The sequence below is a fragment of the Ammospiza caudacuta genome, chromosome 2, assembly GCF_027887145.1.
Source record: "Ammospiza caudacuta isolate bAmmCau1 chromosome 2, bAmmCau1.pri, whole genome shotgun sequence".
Lineage (NCBI taxonomy): Eukaryota > Metazoa > Chordata > Aves > Passeriformes > Passerellidae > Ammospiza > Ammospiza caudacuta.
The window spans coordinates 61429284-61453686 of NC_080594.1; the positions used below are offsets into that span (position 1 = coordinate 61429284).

At 36.2% G+C, this 24403-nt stretch overlaps 1 protein-coding gene across 3 annotated transcripts in view; it reads right to left on the minus strand.

Annotated features, from left to right (window-relative positions):
- NAA16 (N-alpha-acetyltransferase 16, NatA auxiliary subunit) overlaps positions 1 to 24403 on the minus strand; it is a 61387-nt gene that overhangs the window by 17582 nt on the left and 19402 nt on the right. For 2 of the 3 annotated variants that reach the window (XM_058800648.1, XM_058800647.1), the window contains exons 6-9: positions 20371 to 20524; positions 18733 to 18852; positions 16535 to 16630; positions 12877 to 12983 (exon numbers count right to left, since the gene is read on the minus strand). In XM_058800648.1, coding sequence (XP_058656631.1) covers positions 12877 to 12983; positions 16535 to 16630; positions 18733 to 18852; positions 20371 to 20524 — 477 coding nt within the window. Of the gene's footprint in view, positions 1 to 3037; positions 3211 to 12876; positions 12984 to 16534; positions 16631 to 18732; positions 18853 to 20370; positions 20525 to 24403 lie in introns of all 3 variants that reach the window. The other variant, XR_009274487.1, reaches the window with a different exon arrangement.

A 24403-nucleotide genomic window follows, 5' to 3' on the forward strand; every position in this document is an offset into this window, starting at 1 on the left:
CAGCACTTGCTTTATCAGCAGCAAATCAAATATCTCTGAATCAAATGAGTACTTATTTTTGAAAAACCAACTCCTAAAGATGCAAAAACTCCACTTCAATAGCAGAAAAGTACGTCTCAAGGCTGAATAACATCTCAAAAGTACATCTCAAAGTACAACTGAATTTTTCCAGTATCTCCCTTCACTGGCTTTGCTAACAGTAGTGCTGAAAGTGAAAGCTTTCTGGTTCCACAAGAATAGTATTCTTTATTGAGGAATATGGAATTTTATTGAGTTTGTGACACCACTTTTCCAGTCCAGCAGAAGCAACATCCATTAAACTTATGCCTGTTTGTCACTATTATGCCTATCTGAGAAACTGAAAAATAGCTGTACTTATCAAAATATCTGACCCCCCTATATCTAGGTATCTCCATATTGACAGATTGAGATATTTAGAAACCATTTGCAAATGGCTTTGCCACAGAGTACCCAAAAGAAACTGATGTTGTGTAACTTCAAAATAGTCAATCCTCATCATCTAGAAAAAAATGGGATACCTAGAGACTGAATGACAAACAGCTTTTTAAGTATTATCCTTGTGCCAGAAAACCATGTTGACATTAACAGAAAGTCCTTGTGACCAAATTAGGAATAGCTTTCACACCACAAAGAAACATCTACTACATGCTCTGAGGCAAAACTCTAAATGCCTCTTGGGAAATGGAGAAGCAACAATAAAAACAGTCCACAAGAGTCCTATGTCAATACTTGAAGTCTTTGCCAGAACACGATTTTATCTAAGAGAGTGATAAGAAAGTGCATGAAGAGGTATCACTACCAGATCATGCAGAAGTGGTATCAATACACCCTGACTAACATTTATGAGCCTAGTACCAAATAAATTAAGACTGAAAACATATCATGCAGTTGCTAGCACAGAGGTCTGGAGAAGGGCTTTGATGGCAACATTTTGAACAGGGTTTGCAGCTGGTCTGTAGCACACTAAGCCAAGCCTTTCTTGAGTTTTCTCCAGTATCAGTCCATTTCTGAGAAAGTGCTAATCATTCACACACACACAGAGCCAGCCAACACAACAGAGCTGAAAGCTGAACTCACTAAAAATGAAGATTCCCACTATAATAAGCTGGTTCCCTAATCTTCTTTTGATTCTATGGTCTCCACACCATTCTAAACTGAACCTTCCCCAGAAACAGCTTAGCACTAGAAAAAGCTCTGACACAACGACCGCACAAACAATAATGTCCTCCTGCTGCTCACAGAGACACCTTCATAGTGTCTTTGTGAGCAGAGACTTTTACTTCAGTAAACTGGATATTCAAATCAATTAATCCAATTGTGAAAGCCTAGCCAGCCTCATACAGACAACTTCCACTGCTTGCACACAAGGCTAACGTCTGAATGCAATAAAAAAGTCACAATCAAAAGTTATTCTACAACCTTCACACTGTGAAAATCAAACCAGAAAAAGAGGACAAGCACAACTTGTCCTTTACTTAACACAAGTCACCTTAAATTTCTTGTTTATCTTTGACATATACAGCTATCAAGGATGTAGCTTTACTGTTTTGTGTAACACCCAATGAAATAGTTGCTTTAAAACTAACAGCAATTCACATGGAGGTACATCTCTAAATTTATTCAACTGAGCCATCAATACTCCCTTCTGCTTCCCTGAGAAAACCATTTTTAAATGTGTGCATATGCTTATGTTACACTGGGAAAGACAAAAACATGTAAACTGCAGTAGAACACACATATTATGGCATCATGGTTAGTCACCAACTTCAGCATTTCTCTGTGTGTGGTGGTTAAGCAGACATTTACCCTCAGGAATTTTGCCACAGAGCTACCAGCTTGTAAGGAAAATTACTGCTACCACAAGCAGTAATTTTGCACTACCATATTTAAAACCACTGGTGTCCATTGCTGCTAGCACTGCTAACAGCTGATCTTGAAATAAAACAAGTGATACTTTTTCTAGTGTCAATAGCACAAATGAACACACAGGCTATCAGAAACACTAAATTCCAGAATAAAAACTTCCTCCATTTATCTAAGTGAATCTAGTTTGCATTTGTCATTCAAAAAATAACTTGTAACAGCTATTCTGTGCCCTTAAAAATAATTGCTATGTACAAGCATAATCAACTGGAAAATTTATAGCAGCTGTAGCACAATACAAATACAAATTAAGAGCACACCAATACTAAGATGACACTGTGGTCATCACAAAACTCATTTAACAAGAATCTGGTTTTCTGAAAGCTTTTGGACAAGTCTGGAGACTGCACTAAAGAAATCAAATAATTTCACATGAGCAAAACATCAGTAGGAGCAATCATGAACAGAGGTATCTAGAGGATTTCTTGTGAGTCTCCAAATGGGTTAATCCTAATATAGACCACTCAAACTATAAAAGCTCTCTTGATAAAATAGTTCATAAATCAACTGCTCGACCTGTCAGCTCCTGGCTTACTGTTACCTCAAAGACCTAAACTATCAGCCATCAGCATGTTTTACACTCCCCATTCACACTGCAGAGTGGAAGCATTGTAACCTTGCGGTACCTACAATGACATATCCAAGCTTGCTCCTTCCTCTACTTACTTTAAAATGTTTCCTTACTCCTCCTTATCATCCAGCAGCACAATACAAATGCTGTCTTTCACTATGAATGTACCAGTTGTCAGCCAGATCCTAGGTAAATCCACTTACCAGATCACACTTCCTGGAATTTTAACTCAAAGACACTACTTAATAACACATGAAATGATGGAGCCAGCATGAACAAAGGACTGTCCTTGGTTAATCTTTCAGAACTATTTCTTCTTAAAATGCAGAGTTTCCTAACAAAATTAATGTTTTTTACTTCCTTATGTAATCCACCAATAATCTGCAGAGAACATCTAACTAAAAATAAAAATCAACCAACAGTGGCAACTTGCTTTGTGTTGCTTTAGCTTTCCACATTAAGGAAGAAATATGCCTTCTTTCCAGAAAGGTTAAAGAAAGATCTTCACTGAAGACAGCCTACCTTCCTGTGTAGACAGTCTTACACCTTTTTTTGAGACTGCTGTTTCTGATGTTTCTTCCAGCCAGACATTTTCTGTGATCCAGTATTTCCTCACAGTCTCCATGATTTTAGATACTCAGAAAAAGGGCACATGGTGCACTAATGTCGAGCTTCAATGGAATCAACCAATGCACCTGCAACACAATCGACGTAAACCTTGATGTTGACTAATTGAAGATCTTCACTCTTTGGATTTTTTATCTCATGGATGCAGAGACCAGCATGTATGAAGAACCAAAGAGGATTTCTGAGCATTGATCAAGTACAAAGAGAATTTTCTGGGGAGGAGGTGAGGGTAGCACTTCAAGATCTGTGAGCAAGAGTAACAAATGAGGCTCTTCACAGATATTTCTAATACATCTGGACTGTAGCTTACAGAATGTGAAAATTACTTCATCTCATGTAATTGCTTATACTTCAGGTTATTAGCTTCCAGCAGAAACATGTGGCCAAGAGCCACAGTTACATTCATCCTGTATACATCCATAAACATCAAAACTCTTAATAATAAAGTGGCACTCCTAAATCCTAGTTTTTCTTCTCAAACATACAAAGCCTACAGCTTATTCCTGACATAAGAATTATATCAACTATGCAAATTTTATTCAAGCAGAAAGATATCAGTAGGATGTCATTTAGTCAAGTACTCTTGCTAATTAGAAGCTAAAAAAAAACTGATAAAAAGATTTAATAATCCTCCATGTTACATAGTAGGCTTTTTAAAAAATAAGTTTTACAAAATCTATTGCCAATATTACAAAAAAAGTAAGCAGACATTGACTCAAATGGCCTTTGTCCAACTGTTCATCGTGCAATTCAATGCCCCTCTCCTTATTCCAATATTAGAGTAATTGTATGCTATGGCATGGTATAGAACTGGACTCAGGATACTGAATAGCTGGCATGTTTTTTAAAAAGTCTCAACAAATGATGAAAATTAAATTGTTCATACCATTAGAGAAATATCAACTATAAGTAAAAAAAATACAGTAGATTTATATTTTTAAAAGCTGTGTTTTAAGTAACATTTCAAAGTTGTAGAGGAAAGCAGGTTATCTTGTAAATAAAACTCCCAAAACACAACCACATAAGTTTCTTTATGTTGGATGAAGTTTTTTTTATTATGGCTATCCTCCCATGTATCTCTCCTGCACAGAATTCACTGTAATTAGCCACATACAATTCTTACTACATGGTCTTTGGTTAAAAGTCACAAATACCAGAAATTCACTTTAAAATACGTTACCTCCAAGTATGTTTATGAATTGATGATGCAAAAATCTTAGTATTTTATGGCAAGATCAAGAATATCAAGTGAATAAATCTCTAATGGCAATATGAGAACTACATGTCTTGAATGTTCTTAAGAAACTAATTTTTTTCAGAAATAACTACAATTCTTCAAAACACACTATCATAACTGGCCCCACTACGCACAAGCACCTCTCAGATTTTTTTTAAACATGTCTGTGGACTTTCCCAATTAGGACAGCTAGTATTTTTTATTTTCACATGTTTAATCCATGCATCTTTTCGAGTTTGGCATTGCAGAAACACTTTGTTGAGCAACTCCATTTTAGCTTATTAGCTAACAACATAAAAAACTGAGTACAAATCTAAAGCTGTACAGACTCAGACACTGGTACTCAAACACTTGCACTGTTCTTTCAGCAAAAATGGCAGGGTGGAACAGACAATTGGAAATGTGAATTACTCTGTCTGCAAGTCAGGCTTAGATAATCCATTCTGAATTGCATGAGAGACTCATAAATCAGCTCTCTAAGAACATAATCTGCTGGAGTCCTATAAATTCTGTGTCTTTTATTCTCCCCTTCAAAATACACAGTATAGAAAGAAAAAGAACTTTTCTGGTGCAGAATTTCTATATATTAAAACTCCAATATGAGGATGACAGCTCATGGGACTTGTTTTATCACTTCCCATAAAGCAAGCTATTTTTTGGGCTAAAGGCCATCTCTTTAAACACATGGCACTGTAGTTGTCACTGTAGATCACAGTAAGGCATCAGGTACTGGCAACAGCAGATAGAGGTAACAAGTCCTGATCTCCAAAGCACAGCACCTCATTTATAAACTCACATATGATATTTGTCAAGCCTTAGACAACTGCACCACTGAGCACCTCCCCACAGCTGCACACTTACACAGCACATCAAGGGTAGAGGCAGCAGCACACTGACCCCACCCGTGTCACACCAACAGTCCCACTTGCATAATGTTACCAATACCAGCAGGTTTGCTAGAAGAAACTGACTCCATCAGCAGAAACCTACTCAGTGAACATGAGCTATCTCACCTGAGAAATTAATCTGGATGCAATTGTGACTTTATTAGACTTTTATTAGTATTTTGTCCTCCACTTTTCCTTCATCGTCTAGATGGGGGCAAACTCATATTCAGTGAGCATCTACATCAACAGCCTGGCCAAATGATTGCTGAATTCTAAGCTGGAAGTATTTTTTACACAGCTCTTTTTCTTTAATTGAGACTACAAGCAGATGATCACTGACAAAATACCAAATGCATAACACTTTTTACTAGAATTTGCACTGTGAAATTTTGCAGAAATAAAGACAGATACCATATGTGCCACTTTGAGAGCTCCAAAATCAAGGCTGATGAAGAACTGTATGGAAACAATCATATGTGATATACAAATCACATCCTCAGCCTAACTCCACTGCACTCTTTAATGAACAACCTGTTCTTTGGCCTACCTTGAAGCATCAGCTTCACATGCTTCATGTGCCCTGTGGTGAACCATGCATTTACTCACATTTAACATAAATCTAATGTGGGTCTGCAGCTACTCAGCTGTATTTTGAAATTAATCCATTTCTAAAAGGCAGATTCTGTGACAAGTTTTTTCCCTTTGCGAATAGCCTGAAGCAAGAAATTCTAGGAAGTGATTATGGCTCTGCTGGCAAATGGATATAAAAATCACAGCTGGAGATTCCAAATTACAGTATGTGGATTAGGGATCTCAGTGCTTCTGTATACAAGCATTCATGCATATCAGCATGACAGTCTTTACTGTGCCTTCCTGCACTGTTTGCTGCAGTGTCTCAGTGCTGCCACACTAACATAAAATGCACTTGCCCTGGCACAGCAGCAGCAGTTCAGACAAGCCTGCCTGTTGGCAAGTAATGGCAACAAGCTGGTCCCAGACTTGCAGGTGAAACAAAGTAACAAGATTAAGAATCATGAAGGTTTGAAGAGATTTCTACAAATTGCCTAGTCTAACCCCTTGTTACAGAACAGGGACAGCTGAAGCAGACTATTCCTGGTCATCTCCAAGAAGGCAACTTCACTACCTCTGAAAAACCTGTTCTTAAGTTTGACAACCTCTACAACAATTATGTCTTTTCTTTTGCTCAAATATTCTCTTGTATTTTAATTCATGCATATAATATCTTGTCTCTGAGCACCAATGAGAAGCATCTGCCTTGTCTTTTCTCATTCTTGCCTTCAGTTAGTTACATACACAACATTCCATCTAAGCCTTCTCTTTGTCAGGCTGAACTAAGTCACTAAACAAAGATGCCTCCACTACTGGCCCCACTGTCACCTACTTGGGGACACCAGCTGGAGTTGATGCAGCAGATGACAACACTGAGCCTGGCAGTTCAGTCAGTTTTCAGTACAAATTACTGTCTACTAAGGTGTACTTCAACATGTTGTCTGTGTTACTACAGATGGTGCCAAAAGCCTTGCTAATACACAGGATCAACTGCTGTCCCCTTGTATGCAGAAATAATTTTGTTACAGCAGGCTATTAAGTTAATCAGGCATGAATTTGCCATCATAAATCCATCCTATCTACTGTCCTTTGTGTGTTTGGTAATGATGTCCAGGATTATTTGCCTTATCAGCTTCACAAATATTGAGATCAACCTGACTGGCTCATAGCTCCTCAGATCCTCCTTTTTACACTTGAGAACAGGAGACATTCACTCTCCTCCAGACCTTAGCAAGCTCCATCCATCATGATGATCTCTCAAAGACTGAGGAGAAGTACAACTACACTGTCTAGCTCTGCTAAGAGTTGGAGATGCATCCCAATCAAGTTTGATGTGCATATCTAGTATGTTTAGACATTCTATCCTCCAGTACCAAGATGTGTGTATTTAAGAAAGCAGTTAAAGTGACACCCATATACCCTCAAAATTCACAAAAGTGGTGGACATTCCCGGCTGCCTTGGTATACCAAACTACATACTTCAGCAACTCTCAGAAGACTACCAGAAGATTTACCTGAAGAGTTGAGCTTGAAATGACAATCTTGTTAGAAAAGATAACAAAAAACAGTATCATGGAAGGTGCTTTGAATTTTACAGGATTCTGTCTCATGAAGAAGTGTGAAATTGTATTTTCATTTATTTGCTATTGTTTTTAGCAAAACAGCAAAATTGCCAATGAAGTCACTAACAATTGGTATCTTCTGTTTCTCCTTGATAGGTAACAGGAATGCACTCTTGTACACGCAAAAGAATAAACACATGTATCATCCAGACAGCACTACATGCACCAACTAGGCATCAGCTGAGCAATGCACTGCTGTTGTGCTGAATGCAGTCAATCACAGAATGTATGCAGGTGCCTTAACTGAGTCTCCTGATTTACAAAGTGTCCTATCAGAGGAGCAAAAGTCCTAGAAGATGAAAAGATAAATATCACCATATCCAATGTTTGTCTTGGTGCTAGCAGATATGAAGATGCCAGATGAGATGATAAAAGAAACTTAAGTACCTGCCTGGGACAGGTCTTCCTCCCCAGAAGATGAGGCATGTGCTCCATCTACCAATTAAAGCCATAGATGCAATACATATGAAGAGTAAAGTCTAAACTGCAGATTTAGCGTCAACACCACCATGAGTGTGTTATCACAGAGTGCTTTGCCTTTACAGGAACTCCTATCATAAAATGGAAGAACTATGGGGTAAGAATTATCCAAATGAAGTTAACATGGGGGGGAAAGGGTCTGAGAAACAAACAAACATGGAATGAACTTGGAGAGTTTTGTAGAGCAGTAAGACATTCACAGGCTTCTCTCAGGATATCTTAAACAATAGCCAGAACACACAATGTGCTTCAAGATGAATGATGTGAACAGGCAAAGGCTGGCATTTGAGAAGTTGACTGAACTCAAGATTAGGTGAGAAAAATTAATATCAAGCTCAGAACACAAGTTCTTTAACATCAGTAACCTGTAGAGGAATCTCTCAGCTCTTGTTCAGATCAGCCATTTCCTTTTTCCAAACCTCATGGGTGAGTAGAATCTGGTGCAAAGCTTTTTACATTTGTGAACTTTGCCTTTATATAACCAGACTCATTTACACTACTTCATTATAACCAAGGGCTTTCACGTTTAAAAAGCCTCAGGCTGCCATATAATGAATAGAAGGAAAGCACAGCTAATTTCTTCACAATGTACAGTGGTTACTTTAAAAATCACCTGAAACAAGCTGATAGTGATGAACATTATATTTCAAGTATTTTTTTTTAAACACAAAGCCATCAAGACAGTGTTCCATCAAATTATTTTTCTAATATTTTGCAGATAAAAGTGATCTATGACTGAGTACCAGCAACGATGTACCACTGAACATAGTCTATATGGTATAATAAACCTCCTTTGAATGAGACACTGGAAAACTGTAAGACTGAGTCCAGCAGTCTCTATCACCCTCCAATTGACCTTGCCTTCAGTTGGAAAGACATGCAACCTGGCTGTGTACCAGTGTAGCAAGTCAGGAAGTGATTAGTGCATGCCTTTGGTAACTAGAAACAGGGAGCACAGTAACAATTATCACTTGAGAAATAACTTGAACTCTTTACATCCTAACTCCTTTTACTCCTTTTTCATGCACATAACCTGTACAAAATCAATTGCCAATATTACAAAAAAAGTAAGCAGACATTGACTCAAATGGCCCTTGTCCAACTGTTCATCCTGCAATTCAATGCCCCTCTCCTTATTCCAATATTAATTTTATGCTATGGCATGTTACAGAACTGGACTCAGGATACTGAATAGCTGGCAAGTATATTTATATTTTTATATTTTTTGTGCTTAATATTATTTGCAGTATTTTTATAATCAAAAATTCTATCCACAGTACAATACATTGATCAAGTTAAAATGACAGTACAGTTTCTAGGCAAAAGACAATCGTTAGCCTCCTTTCTTATGGCTTCTCACCCTTCAGCCTGAACTATTTATGTCTCCTCCAGTCTAGGTGGCTTGACAAAGAACAAACAGTAAAAAGGCAAACCAGTTCACATGCTACTTTATTGCAGTAGCATAACAGCACAAAGCCTGAAAAAATTATAACCTCATCTGAAGAGCTTTGAAGGATTAAAGCATGACTTGTATAACTCCCTTCTAAAACTATGGAGAAAAACATAAGTCAGATCTTCGACTTGTAAGCAGTGATGGACCACAAAGTCTGAAACTGGGTCTTGCTGCAAAAGCATGCACAGTAATTTACAGCAAATCCAGTTTAATACCTTCTACACATCAGGTTCTGTAGTTCTTTTAGTCTGCTTTAACATAATCATTAGTGGGTTACCACCTTCCTCCTAAGAGGCAACAGTATCGTTGGGAGTGATGAAATCCAGCACCACTTGTCCCAGGTTTCACCACACCACCTCTGTTACTTTCTCAAGCATCCAAGTTTCACATTTACCAAATCTTGAAGTTTACTTTTAAACCCAATTGGGCAGTCAAATATAAGCCTCTGCACACCACAAAATGAACACAAGGCCAACACACATGAATTTTTTTCTGCTCCAGAATTACAGGAAAGGCACAGATTGCATAATGAAATATGAAGCATATTTTAACTCATTAGAGACTTATTTATTAAGGAATGATTTACCTCAAAACAAGTCTGAGAGTATACATAGAGCTTTGTTGCTTTTTGGCAGTCTTTCTTTATTAAACATATTTCAGATTCTCATGTCTTTGGTTGCCGAAAGAAAGTTTCTTCCAGCAATAACCTTAAAATTACTTTTTTATTGAAACAAAAAGCTTTACATTTCCTACTTACAGCACCCTTCTGAGACTTCACCCAAAGGATCTTACACAGTTCTACTTGCACTGTGAAGGAAGATTAAAACCACCTTTCCTACTTAATCAAAGTAAGGCTTATTCTTTTATGAAGAGCAAGTTGCAATCCACACCCTTCATTACACCAATATTTGCACAAGTATATACACAAATTTCAATCCAGTAGCTGAAAAAATAACATGTCATGCACCCAGTTGGCACTGCAGTGATTTCAGTTTTATTTTTGGTAGGGCACTCATTAATTCTTTCAAGAAGCAGCTGGGAAAGCTTCCTCAATGTTAGTTTCATAGATATGAAGTGCTCATGTAATAGATACCTTGGGAAGAAGCCTACCTAGCACAGCCAAAAGGCTGAGTACCATCTTACAGCAATTAGATAATAAACAACATTTTCCTGAACGCATCTAACAAATGTTTGCCTTCTATACAACCACCCTTTTCTCCTTGCTGTTCATGAAAGATCACAGACCTACCTGGAGCTCTAGAAAGAAGGAACTTCCTAGCCTTACACACCAGCTCTTTCATCAAGTCTTCATACCTATGTCACTTCAAAACCCAACCACAGTTGACTGTGCCAAACTACACTTGTTTCCAAAGAAACACAGGGGCAACTTTCTTCCCAACTGGTGGCGAAATCAGAATTTTGCTAGGTATTTTCTAGAAGGCACAACACAATACTGACTACAACCCTCTTTCAGTCAAACTACACAAGTAATTTATGTAAGAAGCTACTACTAAGCTCCAACTTAGACAAAGTAGATACCAAAATAGAATATTTTCCTTAAATATGTAGGACATGTTAGTTGGTCACAATTTTCTGCCCTCAACCCCTAAATTTTAGTAATTATAAAATTCACTGTCGGAGACTAAAATTAAGTTTCTCTTAGTTTCAAAGATTCTTCTATCACACTATAGCAATAAGTAAACCCAAGCAAGTGAAATGTAAAAGACAGCCTGCTTTTGTAAGGACATAATTTGAAATATGACAAAAATGTTTCCGCAGAAGTTAGCAGCACAAACAAATCCCAAGCATGTTTGGAAAAGGCAAAGCTCTTTATTTTAATTACTTTTTAGGATTAAGCTGGCAGTTTTGAGCAGCACCGATTTGGTATAATGAAGATGTCTACCAGAAAGGAACCTTTCTGTGTAAGTTTGCCTCAAAATATAGTAGTCCTCTTTTTTAACCCATCATGTCAAAAATTAAGTGCTAAAAATCTTTTCAGATGCCAAATGAGTTAATACATATGTTTCAACATCCAGATTCTTCGCACTTCAAATAGCAGAAGTTAGACTTCCCTAACATTGACTGTGCTTCTATCTAGATACCCTGTGCATCACAATGTAAAAAACTTCAATTCCATTTAATTTACATTGATAACGTGCATTAGCAATAGGCACTATAGAGAAGCCTGTACTATACAAGTATCTTGTTTCTAGCTGGGATAAAGTTAATTTGCTTCTTAGTAACCAGTAGTACAGTGCTGTGTTTGAACTTAGCATGAGTACAGATAAGACACTAATGTTTCAGTTGTTGCTAAGGGGTGCTTGCACTGAGGTGAGGACTGTCCAGGCTCCCATGGTCTGTGAGGCAGCAGGGGAAAAAGAAGCCAAGAAGGACCATGGCCAGGACAGATATTGACAGATACAGACAAAAGTAGCCAAAAAGATATTCCATACCATACAGTGTCATGGCCAGTATATAAATGGGGGGAGTTTGCTGTGAGCCGTCAATCACTGCTCAGGGATGGGCAGGGCACTGGTCAGCAAATGGAAAGCAGTTGTTCTGTGCATGATTTGTTTCTCTTGAATTTTATTCTTCCCTCTCTCCTTGTCATTACAATAGTTTATTTTGATTCAACATTGAAGTTAAAGTCCTTATCTCAACCAACAAGGTTCAGGTATTCCTGATTCCACTCCTCATCAGGCAGGGCAGGGTGAGCAAGCAGCTGCATGGTACTTAAATTGCCAGTTGAGGTTAAACCCCAACAACATGATACCAGAATTTACTAAACTTATGTCAGCCTTGGAAAAAGTAGAGATTACAGAAATGTACTGAAAATTTTATGTTACAACCCCAAAGAAACTCTTTAAAGAAGAATGATTTTAGTCCAAAAAAGGAGTATTCACTTTGGTTGAAAACTGCATCATGTATTTAGGGTTTTTCCAGATACAAATCCCTCTTTTAAGTTTTTTTTTGTATACCTTACTGTCAGTTCGGAAGGAAGAATTACATTTGAAACAACAGTTCTTTTGTGACACAATTACACCAAAACAGAGTTTAGAAGTACAAAAATATACACTGAAGTTTTAGTGAAAGACTGAAAAAGGAAACAAGCCTTTGTGGAAAATACTTATGTATTCATGCAATTCAGAAATCTACATAGAACAACAGCCACCTGTTATTTTAAAAGCATTACTTCTGGTGACATCATAAACCATAAGTTGAAAAAATTCTGTAACACTTGCACTCAAAGCATACAAAGTTAATGATCTTGATTCTTCACGAACCTCAGTGCACTCTGCACCAATCTGACTTCAAGCATTTTGACATCAAGTGATCATTCACATATGACAAAATAGCACATTAGGGAAAAATGTTCAACAACTCTAATTGGCAGTTTACAGGGAAAGCTACAAAAACTCTTAGATAGTCTATGAGCAATTCAATACAGAAGACTTCATTAAAACCAAATAAATGCTAAATTTTACCTTTTCTGGATTGTAATATAAAGATTTCAAAGTGGTAAACAAGGGTGGGCAGCCTTTACTGAAGTTAACCCTCAGGAACTTATCCGTTAGTTCTCTAAATTTTTCACCTAGGAACAAAAGTGTGTTTGGTTATATGTCAGTGATTGCAAGTGTTATATAAATATATGCACTAACTGCTGTGCAACTCTGCATAACAGAGGAACTGAGAAACTGCAATTGAGGCCTTTAGTCTTTCCGGTTATTTAATAAGACACAAATATGCTCCAGATTAAAAAACAAAAAAACCAAAAACAAAACCACAGAGAAAAATGCTTAAGTTGCTAGTGCTTAGGAGTCTGCTGGCAGACATGGTAACAGTCCTCAAACCTGCAGTCTATTAGAGAAAATATTGAGTGATGACTACAGAGGATGTAGCAAAAGCCATCTAAACAAACACTGAAAACACCCTATAGTATTAAGAATAACAATGGAGATTTTGCAAAACCTCCATCATTGGAGGTTTTTATGATTAAGTTAGACAAATATGTGTTAGGAGTAGAGCAGATATAAAGTATCCTGATTTGAGGAAGAAGGATGGATGAAATGAATCCTTTGCTACTTCTCTAGTCCTATTTTAATTAGTAGGACATGACTTGTGATATGATTGTTTCTGGAATTAGAAACAAGACTTATTGTTTCCGAAACATAAGCTCCATATCAGAATCACCTGTATCAAAATATACTTCAGAAAGCTAAAAATCTGATCCAATTATATTTTCAGTTAAAAACTGCAATACCTGCAGTTAGGTGCTACCTTTCTGCAAAATGCTGTTAAAAAACAAAAACAACAACCAGTACTTCTAACAGATGACATCCAGCCAGGAAAACAGCTGGTTTTCTTGTTTCTTGCTATGATGAAAGTGATTGTTTACAGCTGGGGGGGGCTGGAGGGGGTGGTAGTTGTTGTTTGGTTGGGCTTTTTTCTGTTATTTTCATTGACTTTGTTTACTTTGCATGGGGATGAACTTTTTCCACACTTCAGTGCCTCCTCTGTTGTGGACTTCTCTAACTTTCTCAACAAGGAAGTACCACACTTCATGTAATTCTAAGATTCACCCATAAAATTGACAAAACCGTTGAAATAAACTTAACCTCAATAAGAACACTGAAAAATTTTATTAACAGCTTTTTTTAGATATTCGGAAAACGCAGACACTCCTGCTTTGTATACGACATTTTCATTTACTCCTCTCAATTCCCAATTGTCCTACAATGTTATCAGCAGTGTTGCTAATAAATACTGAGATTAATGAAAGTAATTTATGTTCTCATCTTGCTGTACTAAACCAAACTGCTGCATATAGAAACTCCTACTACCTGTGGATTGGAATCCATAATTGGACTGTAAGCACATGCTTTATTACAGATGGATTAATTAAAATGTGTTGTCTCACAGTACAGAAACTCCCTTATATAAAGAAAAAAATCCATCTCAGTCTCTCCTGTTGAATTCTTCTAATTATTATCTTGCTGGAAGAATCATAATTTAGAATTTAGGAAAGCAAGATTCAAGTGTCCCTATTTACTTACAGAAAACAACAGTTTTAAAACAAAATTTAAAAAAAAAGAAGGCACACAGCTGGGCACCCACCTATGACAAGAAGCAGAGTTACAGTTTAGTCTGGGGCACACACCTTACCACAAGAGCATAAACAAATCTAAAAATGCATGCACACACACTTGATCAGTAAAATTGATGGTAACAGCCTTCCTCCATAAAAATGTTTTCCAGCTTGATCAAGGAGCTAATTTGCTTTAAATACAAGGTTAGGATTCAATGCACAGCAAGGTCTGGACAAGAACTTGTCCTTTTAGCATTAGCCTGGATTTTACAGTATTTTAATTTTTAAGATCAATTTAATTCTGAATGAAACAGTGACAGCTGTAACTGGTCAGTGACCACACTGGAACAGTAACTGCATTTAGCCAGAAATTCTATCATCTTGAAACTTGCCAACATTTTTCTGCAAAGATGTTTCTTTCTACACTTTCACATTCTCACTATCAAATTTCAACCAATATAAAGTCTTGTCTCCTGTACTTGTAAACACAGAAAATCATTAATAGACTAATCTCTATAGGATCAAAAACAGTTTTACACATTCATGCCTGATAGGCTTAATAATAAGTTAACAGAAACAAATTTTAATTTTGAAAAACTCTTATTTGTTATAAAATACTACAGAAAGCAACCAAGAGACTTTTCTTGACCAATCTAATAATGGATTTTGCTTTCATTTATCCTATTGCTACAGCATGAGCAACTAATTCTTGTTACTATACATATTTCTACTTAAATTAACATAAGCTGTGAAACTACACTGCCAGGTGTAAGGCCACCTAGAGCAAAACACAGAGAAATTAAGTCAACAGCAAAACACACTATTAATAAAGATATAGGAAAGTGTTTTGCAGGTTCTTTCCTTGTTTTCTGTGTTACCATAAAAAACTTATTACATATTAAAAAAAAACAAACAACAATTACTCATCACCCAGCTTTTCAAAATTTGCTGAAATGCTTTAAAATTTGCCCCCTTATCTACAAATAAACTAAGGTATACAGGATGATAAAAGGCACAAGTGGTCACTTCTTATGAAGCAGTTAAAATCTTTGGATTTTACACAGGAAATGTGTATGCACATTCAGACACATGAGCAACAGCAGGGGAGTGGACTAGGTGCTCTGGAACATTTAAAGGTTGCAACAAATGTGATGCTGAGCAAATTAGCTAAACTAAAAACTAACCTTAGAAATTTAAAAACATGAGGAGGTATGTTGGGAATCTGCAACTCATCTCAAATTTCTTGACATCTGATATCTAGCTCATGTACTTTCCAAAAGTCTTCTACTGGAATTTCAGCAGCTAGACAGCTACACACTAATTATGTATTTTTATGGTATTTACCATTTCATTTAGTTTCCTTCCTTCCATTTTAGAAGAGCCCAGATCTTTGTTATTTTAACAAGTATGTACAAACTTTCCTTCCAAAACTGAGGGTATTTGTGCGCCATATTTCAAAACAAATTTTGAAAGGGCAAAGTCACAAAGAACTTAGCTATAAAATGAAATAATTTGGGCTACATAATACTGCAGATATTTTTGTTCCTTTTCTTATCAAATTAGCAGCACAAAGGTAGTTTTTGTTGTCAAATTAAGTCCTAATGGCTCTACAAGAAAGTAGGCATACATTTTAGTAGTAAAAGTACGCATATTAAAGATACAGGAGGGGGTATGCATACATATATACACCCCCACCTTGAATTAAAGTGTACTATACCCTTCATTTTAACTCATGATTCTTAACTTGCATAAAGCAAAAAAAATTATGTATAGAAATTCCTACAATCTACATATCATTCTGTACTGTAATTTTATCATCACAAATATTATATTGCTCATATCATCATATTCGAGTGTATGAAGCTCTTCTATCAACTCCTAAAACATAAAAGAATTATGTCTAACCCAAGAGAAATGCATACATTTGATTTGCCTATGTTGGTCAAGTAGGTATTAAATGCACATGTAGGTATTAAATACATATTAAACAGCCTGAGGAAAACTGCAGAAAAATATAGGAAAAAAAACTATTACAGAACAGATATGCAACTTGTTACCTGAAACAAAGTTTAAAGGTAATCTTCTAGGTGAAACTGCTCTGGGATGTCTTTTACTAACTTCTTCATAAATCTGAAGCCTTTCTTCTAAAGTGCCTATTATCAGCAAATACAACAGATATAAGTAACAGACATAAAAACCTGTTCTTTTAAATGTCTTTAAATGTTGAGAATTAATCGAACTAGACTCCTTATGTGGATTTGGAACAATTTAAACATTTCATGTTACTTCTTCCAGTTAATCATAAACAAAAATTGTACTGAGAAAACACTGTATATACAATACACAACTACCGGCATTAATACTCTAAGGATAAACTGTAAACAGGACCATAACCTTGCACATTCAATCACACAGAGCTGGAGTTTGGTTTCTTTCAGTTACATGGTCCTTCAGACCCATTCACTCATTGTATTACATTCATAGCTTCAATTAACCCTTTTTTCACTATGCATTCATTTCAGACTTAAAGCATTCAGAGAAACATGCTGCATTTCTAAGCAATAGGTATCCAGCACACTATACAAGTACACCTCTATTACAGGTCCTCTGGTGACAGCAAAACCAGAGTACAATACTGCCAGTAAGTGCTGAGCACCAAACTCTTTATACCTTAATGTTTAACAAAAATAAAGCTACTTGAAGATTTTCTGCCCACTCCTCCCCTTTCCCCCATAATATGCTTTGGAGCTCCAATGTGGTTAGAACTTAAATAACACTAATCTTTTGCTTTAAAATGCCATTTTTCATGTAAATAAAATCGATTTTGCCTAAATATCAAAATATTAAATTCATCAAACAATTTAAAACTGAATGTACAGATCAAGGCTACAGTACACATGTATTAAATATATCTGTTTTCCTTTCATACGAAAAACAGTTTATCTTGTCACTGAGCTCAGATGTTGGGGAAGGGGGGGGAAATCTATTACCCAGTGTCTCCAACAGATGTAGAGTTATAAAAGTAATGCTAAAATATTGTTTGGACTGGAACTAAAGCATATAAAAGCCCTAATTGAAGTCACAAGTTGGAGCTCCAGAACTTACCATGGGGGAGGAAATAGTCCTAAGACCACCTAAAAAATAAAGTAGCATTATTAGTTTTATAGAATTAGTACAGTTTAGTCTACATAGGATTTTAATATGTCAAAAACTGCGGGACTGGCTCTTTGTTAAAAACTACATGCTTTCGTCAACAAATTTGTTGTATCAGAAAGAATAACCAAGTTCCTGGGTAGCTTAATTTCTGAGACAATAACCATGTGATTCAACTCTATGGATTCACCAGGAAAACCACTCAAAGAGCAACACTACACTCTGAATATATGTAACAAATTAAAATTTATTTTCATTACCCAATCACTACCTGTATTCTCAGAGCTCATGAGAGCTAATGGTAAAACTTTCTAGAAGAAAGTTGGTTGAGAAATGTAATGCAGCTATAACATCTACAAATAATATAATGGTGAGCTTATGATTTATGATGTCATCAGAATAATTCCAATAAACTTTCACTAATTAGTGAAAAAATAAATGTAAACACTCTGCAAAGTTATCACTGCAAAACACTTAATATAGCATAAATAGTTGCAATATTGCAGTTTTGAAAAATGAGCTGTTTTTTCTGGAAAAACTATAGCAGAAACATGAGCTGGCATTGAAGTAACAAAGGCATTAACACATTTATCACCTTTACCTTCTGAAGTGCCAACTTAAAAAAATAGGGGGAAAAAGGGCATTTTTTTCAGATAGTCTGCCTTAAAAGGCCATCCTAAATAGATATCTGAGTATTTCTCACATGCCCCTAGAAAGAGGTACCACATAAGCACATTTCAGAATTCTAATTACATAAAATTAATTGTGGCATATGATAACAGTCTGATAATCAACTACTAGACAGGAATTATTAGCCATTTGGTTTCCAAGTTCACATGTGGCAAGGTAATGTTCTTCATATAAGCATCTTAGTAAATACCACCCTTAGTTCCAAGAAGATAAATACTTGGTGTTGGTATTTTCATGCATACAAGTTTTTCAGTGAACATTTTAAAAATGAAAGAACATATTAGATACAATTCAAAATCAGAAGGTATATGATTTTCTGTCAAGTAGAACTTTCTAATCTAAAGCAGGACCATATCAAACAGTGTATCCTATATCATAAATCTTTTCACTGTATCTGTGTAGCTTAACTTACTGGGTTGTAGGGCCTTTTCCAAGCCTTCATAATAATACCAGTTTTCTGCATTACGCTCAATTAACTCCTTGTATACTTCACCAGCTTCTTTCAGTCTTCCTAACTTCAGTAACATCTCTCCTAGAAACAACACAGTACAGAACTATGAATTACATCACAAAACACGTGTGAGTAAAGTTTACAATACTAGATATATAAAATTGTTCTTAAACATACACAGACTCTTAAAAAAAGAGACCTAATTTTCCCAAAGGCATATGCTGCATGTTACGAATGCTACTTGAAGCTACCACCTATCGAGCTCAGAATATTCATCACCTGTGAAGACAAAGACTACCTGAATGTCTGTATCTGAGTATTTAAAATAGCTATTTGGGATATCAAATAAAAGCAACTCCTCCTTCCAGGACTTCATCACATAACTAGATCAGTTTTTATCAAGCTGTTTACTTAAGCACATTTTTCACATCAACTAATCAGTTTTTAACTGATTAAATCACACTGATTTCCTGCTAAGTAAATCATTGTCTACCAGGTCTAGCTTTAAGGGAATTCATTTTCTTCACAGCAGCTCATGCTGGGCTGCGTTTTGGGATTTGTGACTAAATGCTGGTAAGTACACCAATATTTCCACCACTGCTAAGCAGTACTTGTAGACCATCAAGGCTTTGGCTTTTTATCCCTACTCTGCCACCCATCAAGTAGACCAGGGTGGACAATAAGGCAGGAGTGGACACAACCTGGCCACCTGATCCAAACTGCCAAAGAGATATTTTGTGCTATTTAGTTTCTTACTAAGCAATGAAAATTAAGGAGGAGTGTTGGGGCAGGTAGCCATTGCGTGGAGACTAGCTGAGCATCAGTCTATGGGAAGCGTACAAGGACTGTGTAAGTCGAGGAGCTAGGTTTGATTTTCCTTCCTTTCCCTTTCCATCACTCAAGCTATCTTCATCTCCATGCACAAGTTCTCCTCCTTTTGCTCTTCCTATTCTCTCCTAACTTGACAAGCGAGGTAGGTGGAGTGGGCAGCTGTGTGGGGCTTACCCCACTGGTCAGGGTCAGCCCTGATCACAACTGTGCAGGCAATGAGTAGCTGAAGAACACGTGCCATTACTCACACATATTCAGAACTCAGTCTTAGCACTGCAAATCCACAAAACAACTGAGAGTTATTTTTAACCAAAAACATAATTTCAGTATTCACTTCAATAAGTAAGTGCATTAGGAAACGTGAAACAAGAACTTGATACTTCAGTCATAAAAAAAGAAAAATTTATGTTTGTACTTCAAACAGTATTCTTTATGAAATTCTTTTTCATAAGATTAAAACTGGATTATAATAGTTCTGATTTATGGAAAGCTACTCACGTGTACCAACATAACCTCTGAGATTTCCTCTATTTCTGTGTCAAACCCAGAGAGACTATCTGCATCCACTACCACCGTTGGTAAGAAAAGTTATTTACTTGTGCTCAAAATGGTAAATCTGTTAGTATCAGTTTTCCTACAGTAATTGTTACAAATAAATTAAAGACTTTACATGCTGTATTTTCTTCCTTTCACTGCTTTATTGTACCTGAAAGCTATTAGCAAAAATTTCTAACAAAACTGGGTAAGAGAAGAATAATAATGACTTACCTTTGATTTCTTCTACTATTAATTTATCACATATTTGCTTTTCATAGGTCTCTATATGTTCTAAAGACTCCTGAAAAAGATCTGCCTCTCTCATCACTTGATTCTGATATAAAATCAGTTCACTGTATTCATAATCTATTTTGTTAGGAGGAACCTGGGGGGGAAGAAAACAATGTAACAGTTAACATTTACCTGTACCTTAAATGTAAGCTGTATTACAGAGTACAAGATTTAAGCTACGGAACATAACCAGGTCTGTTTATATACACCATCTAAACATTCAAAATGTAAAACTTCCATTACTCACAATCAAATCAGATTCATTTAAGGATATCCATTGTAGTTAACATTTTAGAAGAAATCCTTTATTTCTCTTTTTTCTATCACTGTGGCAAGCTAATTAAAAAGTGAATTGTATGAGAGAAAGCAAACATCTTCATACATTTTCCTTCTGAAGCACTTATGTGCTACACAACAATTTTGACATAAATTCTATAGCAGATGGCTGGGGTCTAACAGAATCATTTTTAGTATATCAGAGTTCTGGATCAAACTATTTCCAAGAGGAATGACCCATCTATACCTTGAAAACTGGAATTTTTCAGATAGAAAACTTACACTATTTCTCTCTAACCAAGTGTTCTCTGTATTAAACTTCAATTCCTGAGAAAATACAGCACACACAAGCATACAGAATTTTTCAAGCAACAGATAATTATTTTTAGGTCTGCCCGCAGTTGCAAACCTAGGACTTCCTAGAGGCAACAACTACTGGCTTATCCACCTTGCAGGGCTAAAACAGCCAAGGAAGCAGGGTAACATTGAAAATCATTCCTTTCAGAGATGACTCCCTAAAGCGGATTTAGGCAATGAAAAGTCTTGCCAGAGTTATAGTAATTCTTTTCATAGTAAATGCTCTTTACTAATATACAAAACTACTCCAATTGCAAGAATGCTAGAGAGCAAATGCAATCTCCAGAAAATGCCCAACAGAGCAAGAAAATTATATGAAATGTACTGTCCTAATACAAATTGTGAGAGAGACTTATAACCTAACATGATTTTTTACATAATAGAAGATGAGAAGCGGGTGAGTTTCACAAATGTTAATGATATTTTTCCTGTGACACTACGTACTTTGTTTCTTCCTGAGCAACCAACACTTCAAAGTCACATCGGTCACTAAACAGTTTACTATGATTCTGTTCCCTAAAAAAAAGCTTTTCCTTGATCTTTAAAGATAAATTATTTAATAAGAAAAAACAACACAAACAACCAAAACATTACACTGGGTGAAAGGAATTTTCTTATTAAGAATAGAATCCTAAATCACTACTTCCAGCCCTCCCAAAGCACAAACAGATTGTATAGGATTCAGCATTTGTGATTGTATGCTCTTCAGATTTTGAGAGCTAACTTTTACAGTACTGCTGGGCATTTTTAGAAATATTTGCTTTTATATAAAAGTGGTCTGAAAGATAGTATAAATAAAATACTGTAAAGATGTATGTATCTGACAATGAAGTATGAAAATAATATTATTCAAGTACATTTTTTATCAGCTAATACAGTATAGCAAATGATCACTAATGGAACAAGACTATACCATACACAAACTAGTGAGCAGGTAGCATGAAATTCTATACACTTCTCAAAGTAGCTCTCAACTACAGTTCCACTTCCATTTCCACCTTTGCACAATTTCTAGTCTCTATCACCCACTGGAAATCACTAATAAAAACATTGTTACCAGCAAAGCATTTTAACAGCTTCACAGCATGGACTCATGGAACGGGGTTAAGCACTACACGATTCAGCACTACACGATTCCTGTTTATCCTTACTGCAGTACCATGGAACCAAACTGCAGAGCACCAATTCAGTTCTTTCTCCTTCACCTCCTCCTAAAAATATCCTTTCCTTCAACAAAACACACATATCTAAATTCCAGATTCCACAAGTAGCGCAGCTTTTTTGGCACCTAATGAACTGGTTTTAGGCCTTTGGAACACAGATTACCCAAAAAGCCATAAAAAATATATACACAATACATATCCAATATATACACAAACATATCCATTGACTGCCTCATGACTGTTTTGGTTCAGCAGGATAACAAAAGAACCAAAACAAAACAAAAAAACCCAAAACAAAACAAAAACCCAAACAAAAAAATCTCAAAAAACAACAAAAAACCCCCCAAACCCCAGCAAAACAATTCAAGTATCCTTACACATAGAGTAAATCCACGAGAAAGATATTGCACTTACTATCACTCCATTTAAAAAGTTATTTTTAAAAGTAATTTTAAGAAAAGTCCATTTTCAAAGATACCTTGACATCTCATCAATTTAATGAAGATTTAAATCTGTAATTCATCAGAAGGCAAGCAGTTAACAACCCCAGTAGTTAATCTGAATAATCAGATTGTTTTATAAAGATAAGATACTCTATAAAGAAAATGTCCACACCATTGTTATTGCTGCTTAATACATCTTTACTCCTCTCTCCCCCTAAAAGAGTTATGATTCTTCCACAGGAGATGTCCAACTTTCTCCTGAACCCAATTCTGCTGTTTCAGAATAGATTTTTTCCTCTCCTCTTGGACCAAAGAAGGATCAGCTTTTCAACCACAGGCCCCCTAACAACTGTCACTGAAAGAATGTGACAAGATGCAGCCAAAACATACCTAAGAGCAGACCCCCAAAACTCCAGAGGTTTTCTGTCCATATCTGTATTTGTGGGCCTGATGCAAAAATTAGGAATAAAATTAAAAATTAAGAATAAAAAAATTGTTCTGGAAAAGAAGAAAGGAAAAATGGGACATACAACAGTAAAATGAATTGCACAGTTGCTTTACACCTTGGTTCCCAAAATTTTAATTCTGAACTGACTCTTACATAATTTTGACTTAAGCTAGGACAGCACAAGCTGTTACATTTCCTGCAGTGATGTCTGCCTTTAACCTCATAACCTGTTTTTGACTGAACTATTGTGCATCTGGCCAATTTACAGCTTTCAGATGACAGGCAACATTGATCTTAACACACTAAGAGAAAATTCACCATTTCCAGTGATAACTTAGCCACTAGAATAAAACTGTCAAGGATAAAAAGCAATTTATCACTTTGTTGATCAGCTTCCTGACACTATTCCTTCCTTTATTTTCCCTGCTAAGCAAACTTCTTAGCTACTACTCTTCCCAAATCCAGCATACAGTTTTAAAGTCACCTAGGCCTTTTTCTGTTTACAGTAAACAAAGAAACTCTCTGCCCTTCAGATAGCTTTCTCTGTAGTCATCTTATCTTGCCACATTCTTTTCATTTTCTAACTTTTTTTGACAACAGGCTCATCACTAAGTCTTGATCTCTCAGTAATGAGTACTTTAGGGATAAAAATCCCTGCTTAACTAAGAGTGTACTTTACTTTTCACCCATTAGCTTGCCCCGAGGGACAGTTTTACAGCAAACTAAGTCAGACTAACTGCAGCCTGGATCAACAAAGGCAGCTCACTTCCCTCTATTATTCCTCTTCCTCTATCACCTCACAGTTATTCAGTTCAGCCAATCAATCCTTCCCAAGAGTGATTATCTTTCTGGCACTTAGGCTTCCTGAACCAACCCTCCACAAGTCAGCCAGTACTGCACAAGGAAGTGGTGTGAGCACACAGGGAAAACTCAGATTGCTGGTTTTGGCAACAACTTGTAGCTAGATTAGCTACATTATTTTGTAATACTGCATCTTCAGATATTCATCTACGATCACTAAAATGACAGTTCCTTGATTTTTTTTCTTAGTTTTGCTGCTTGGTCGTGGCTGTTTGCATTCATATCTGAAAGGACAGAGCTGCCTGAGTAATTCACATAAATAAATATCATCATCCTGCATTACCATTATTTCTCAATTACTGCAACAGCAGCGTTTTATGCAACGTGCTACATTGCCTTGTCTATTCATTAACATGAATGGTAGACAGTATCAGGCCTAATACAGATTGCCATAAAACTCCTCAAAAACATCAATTTGTTAAAGA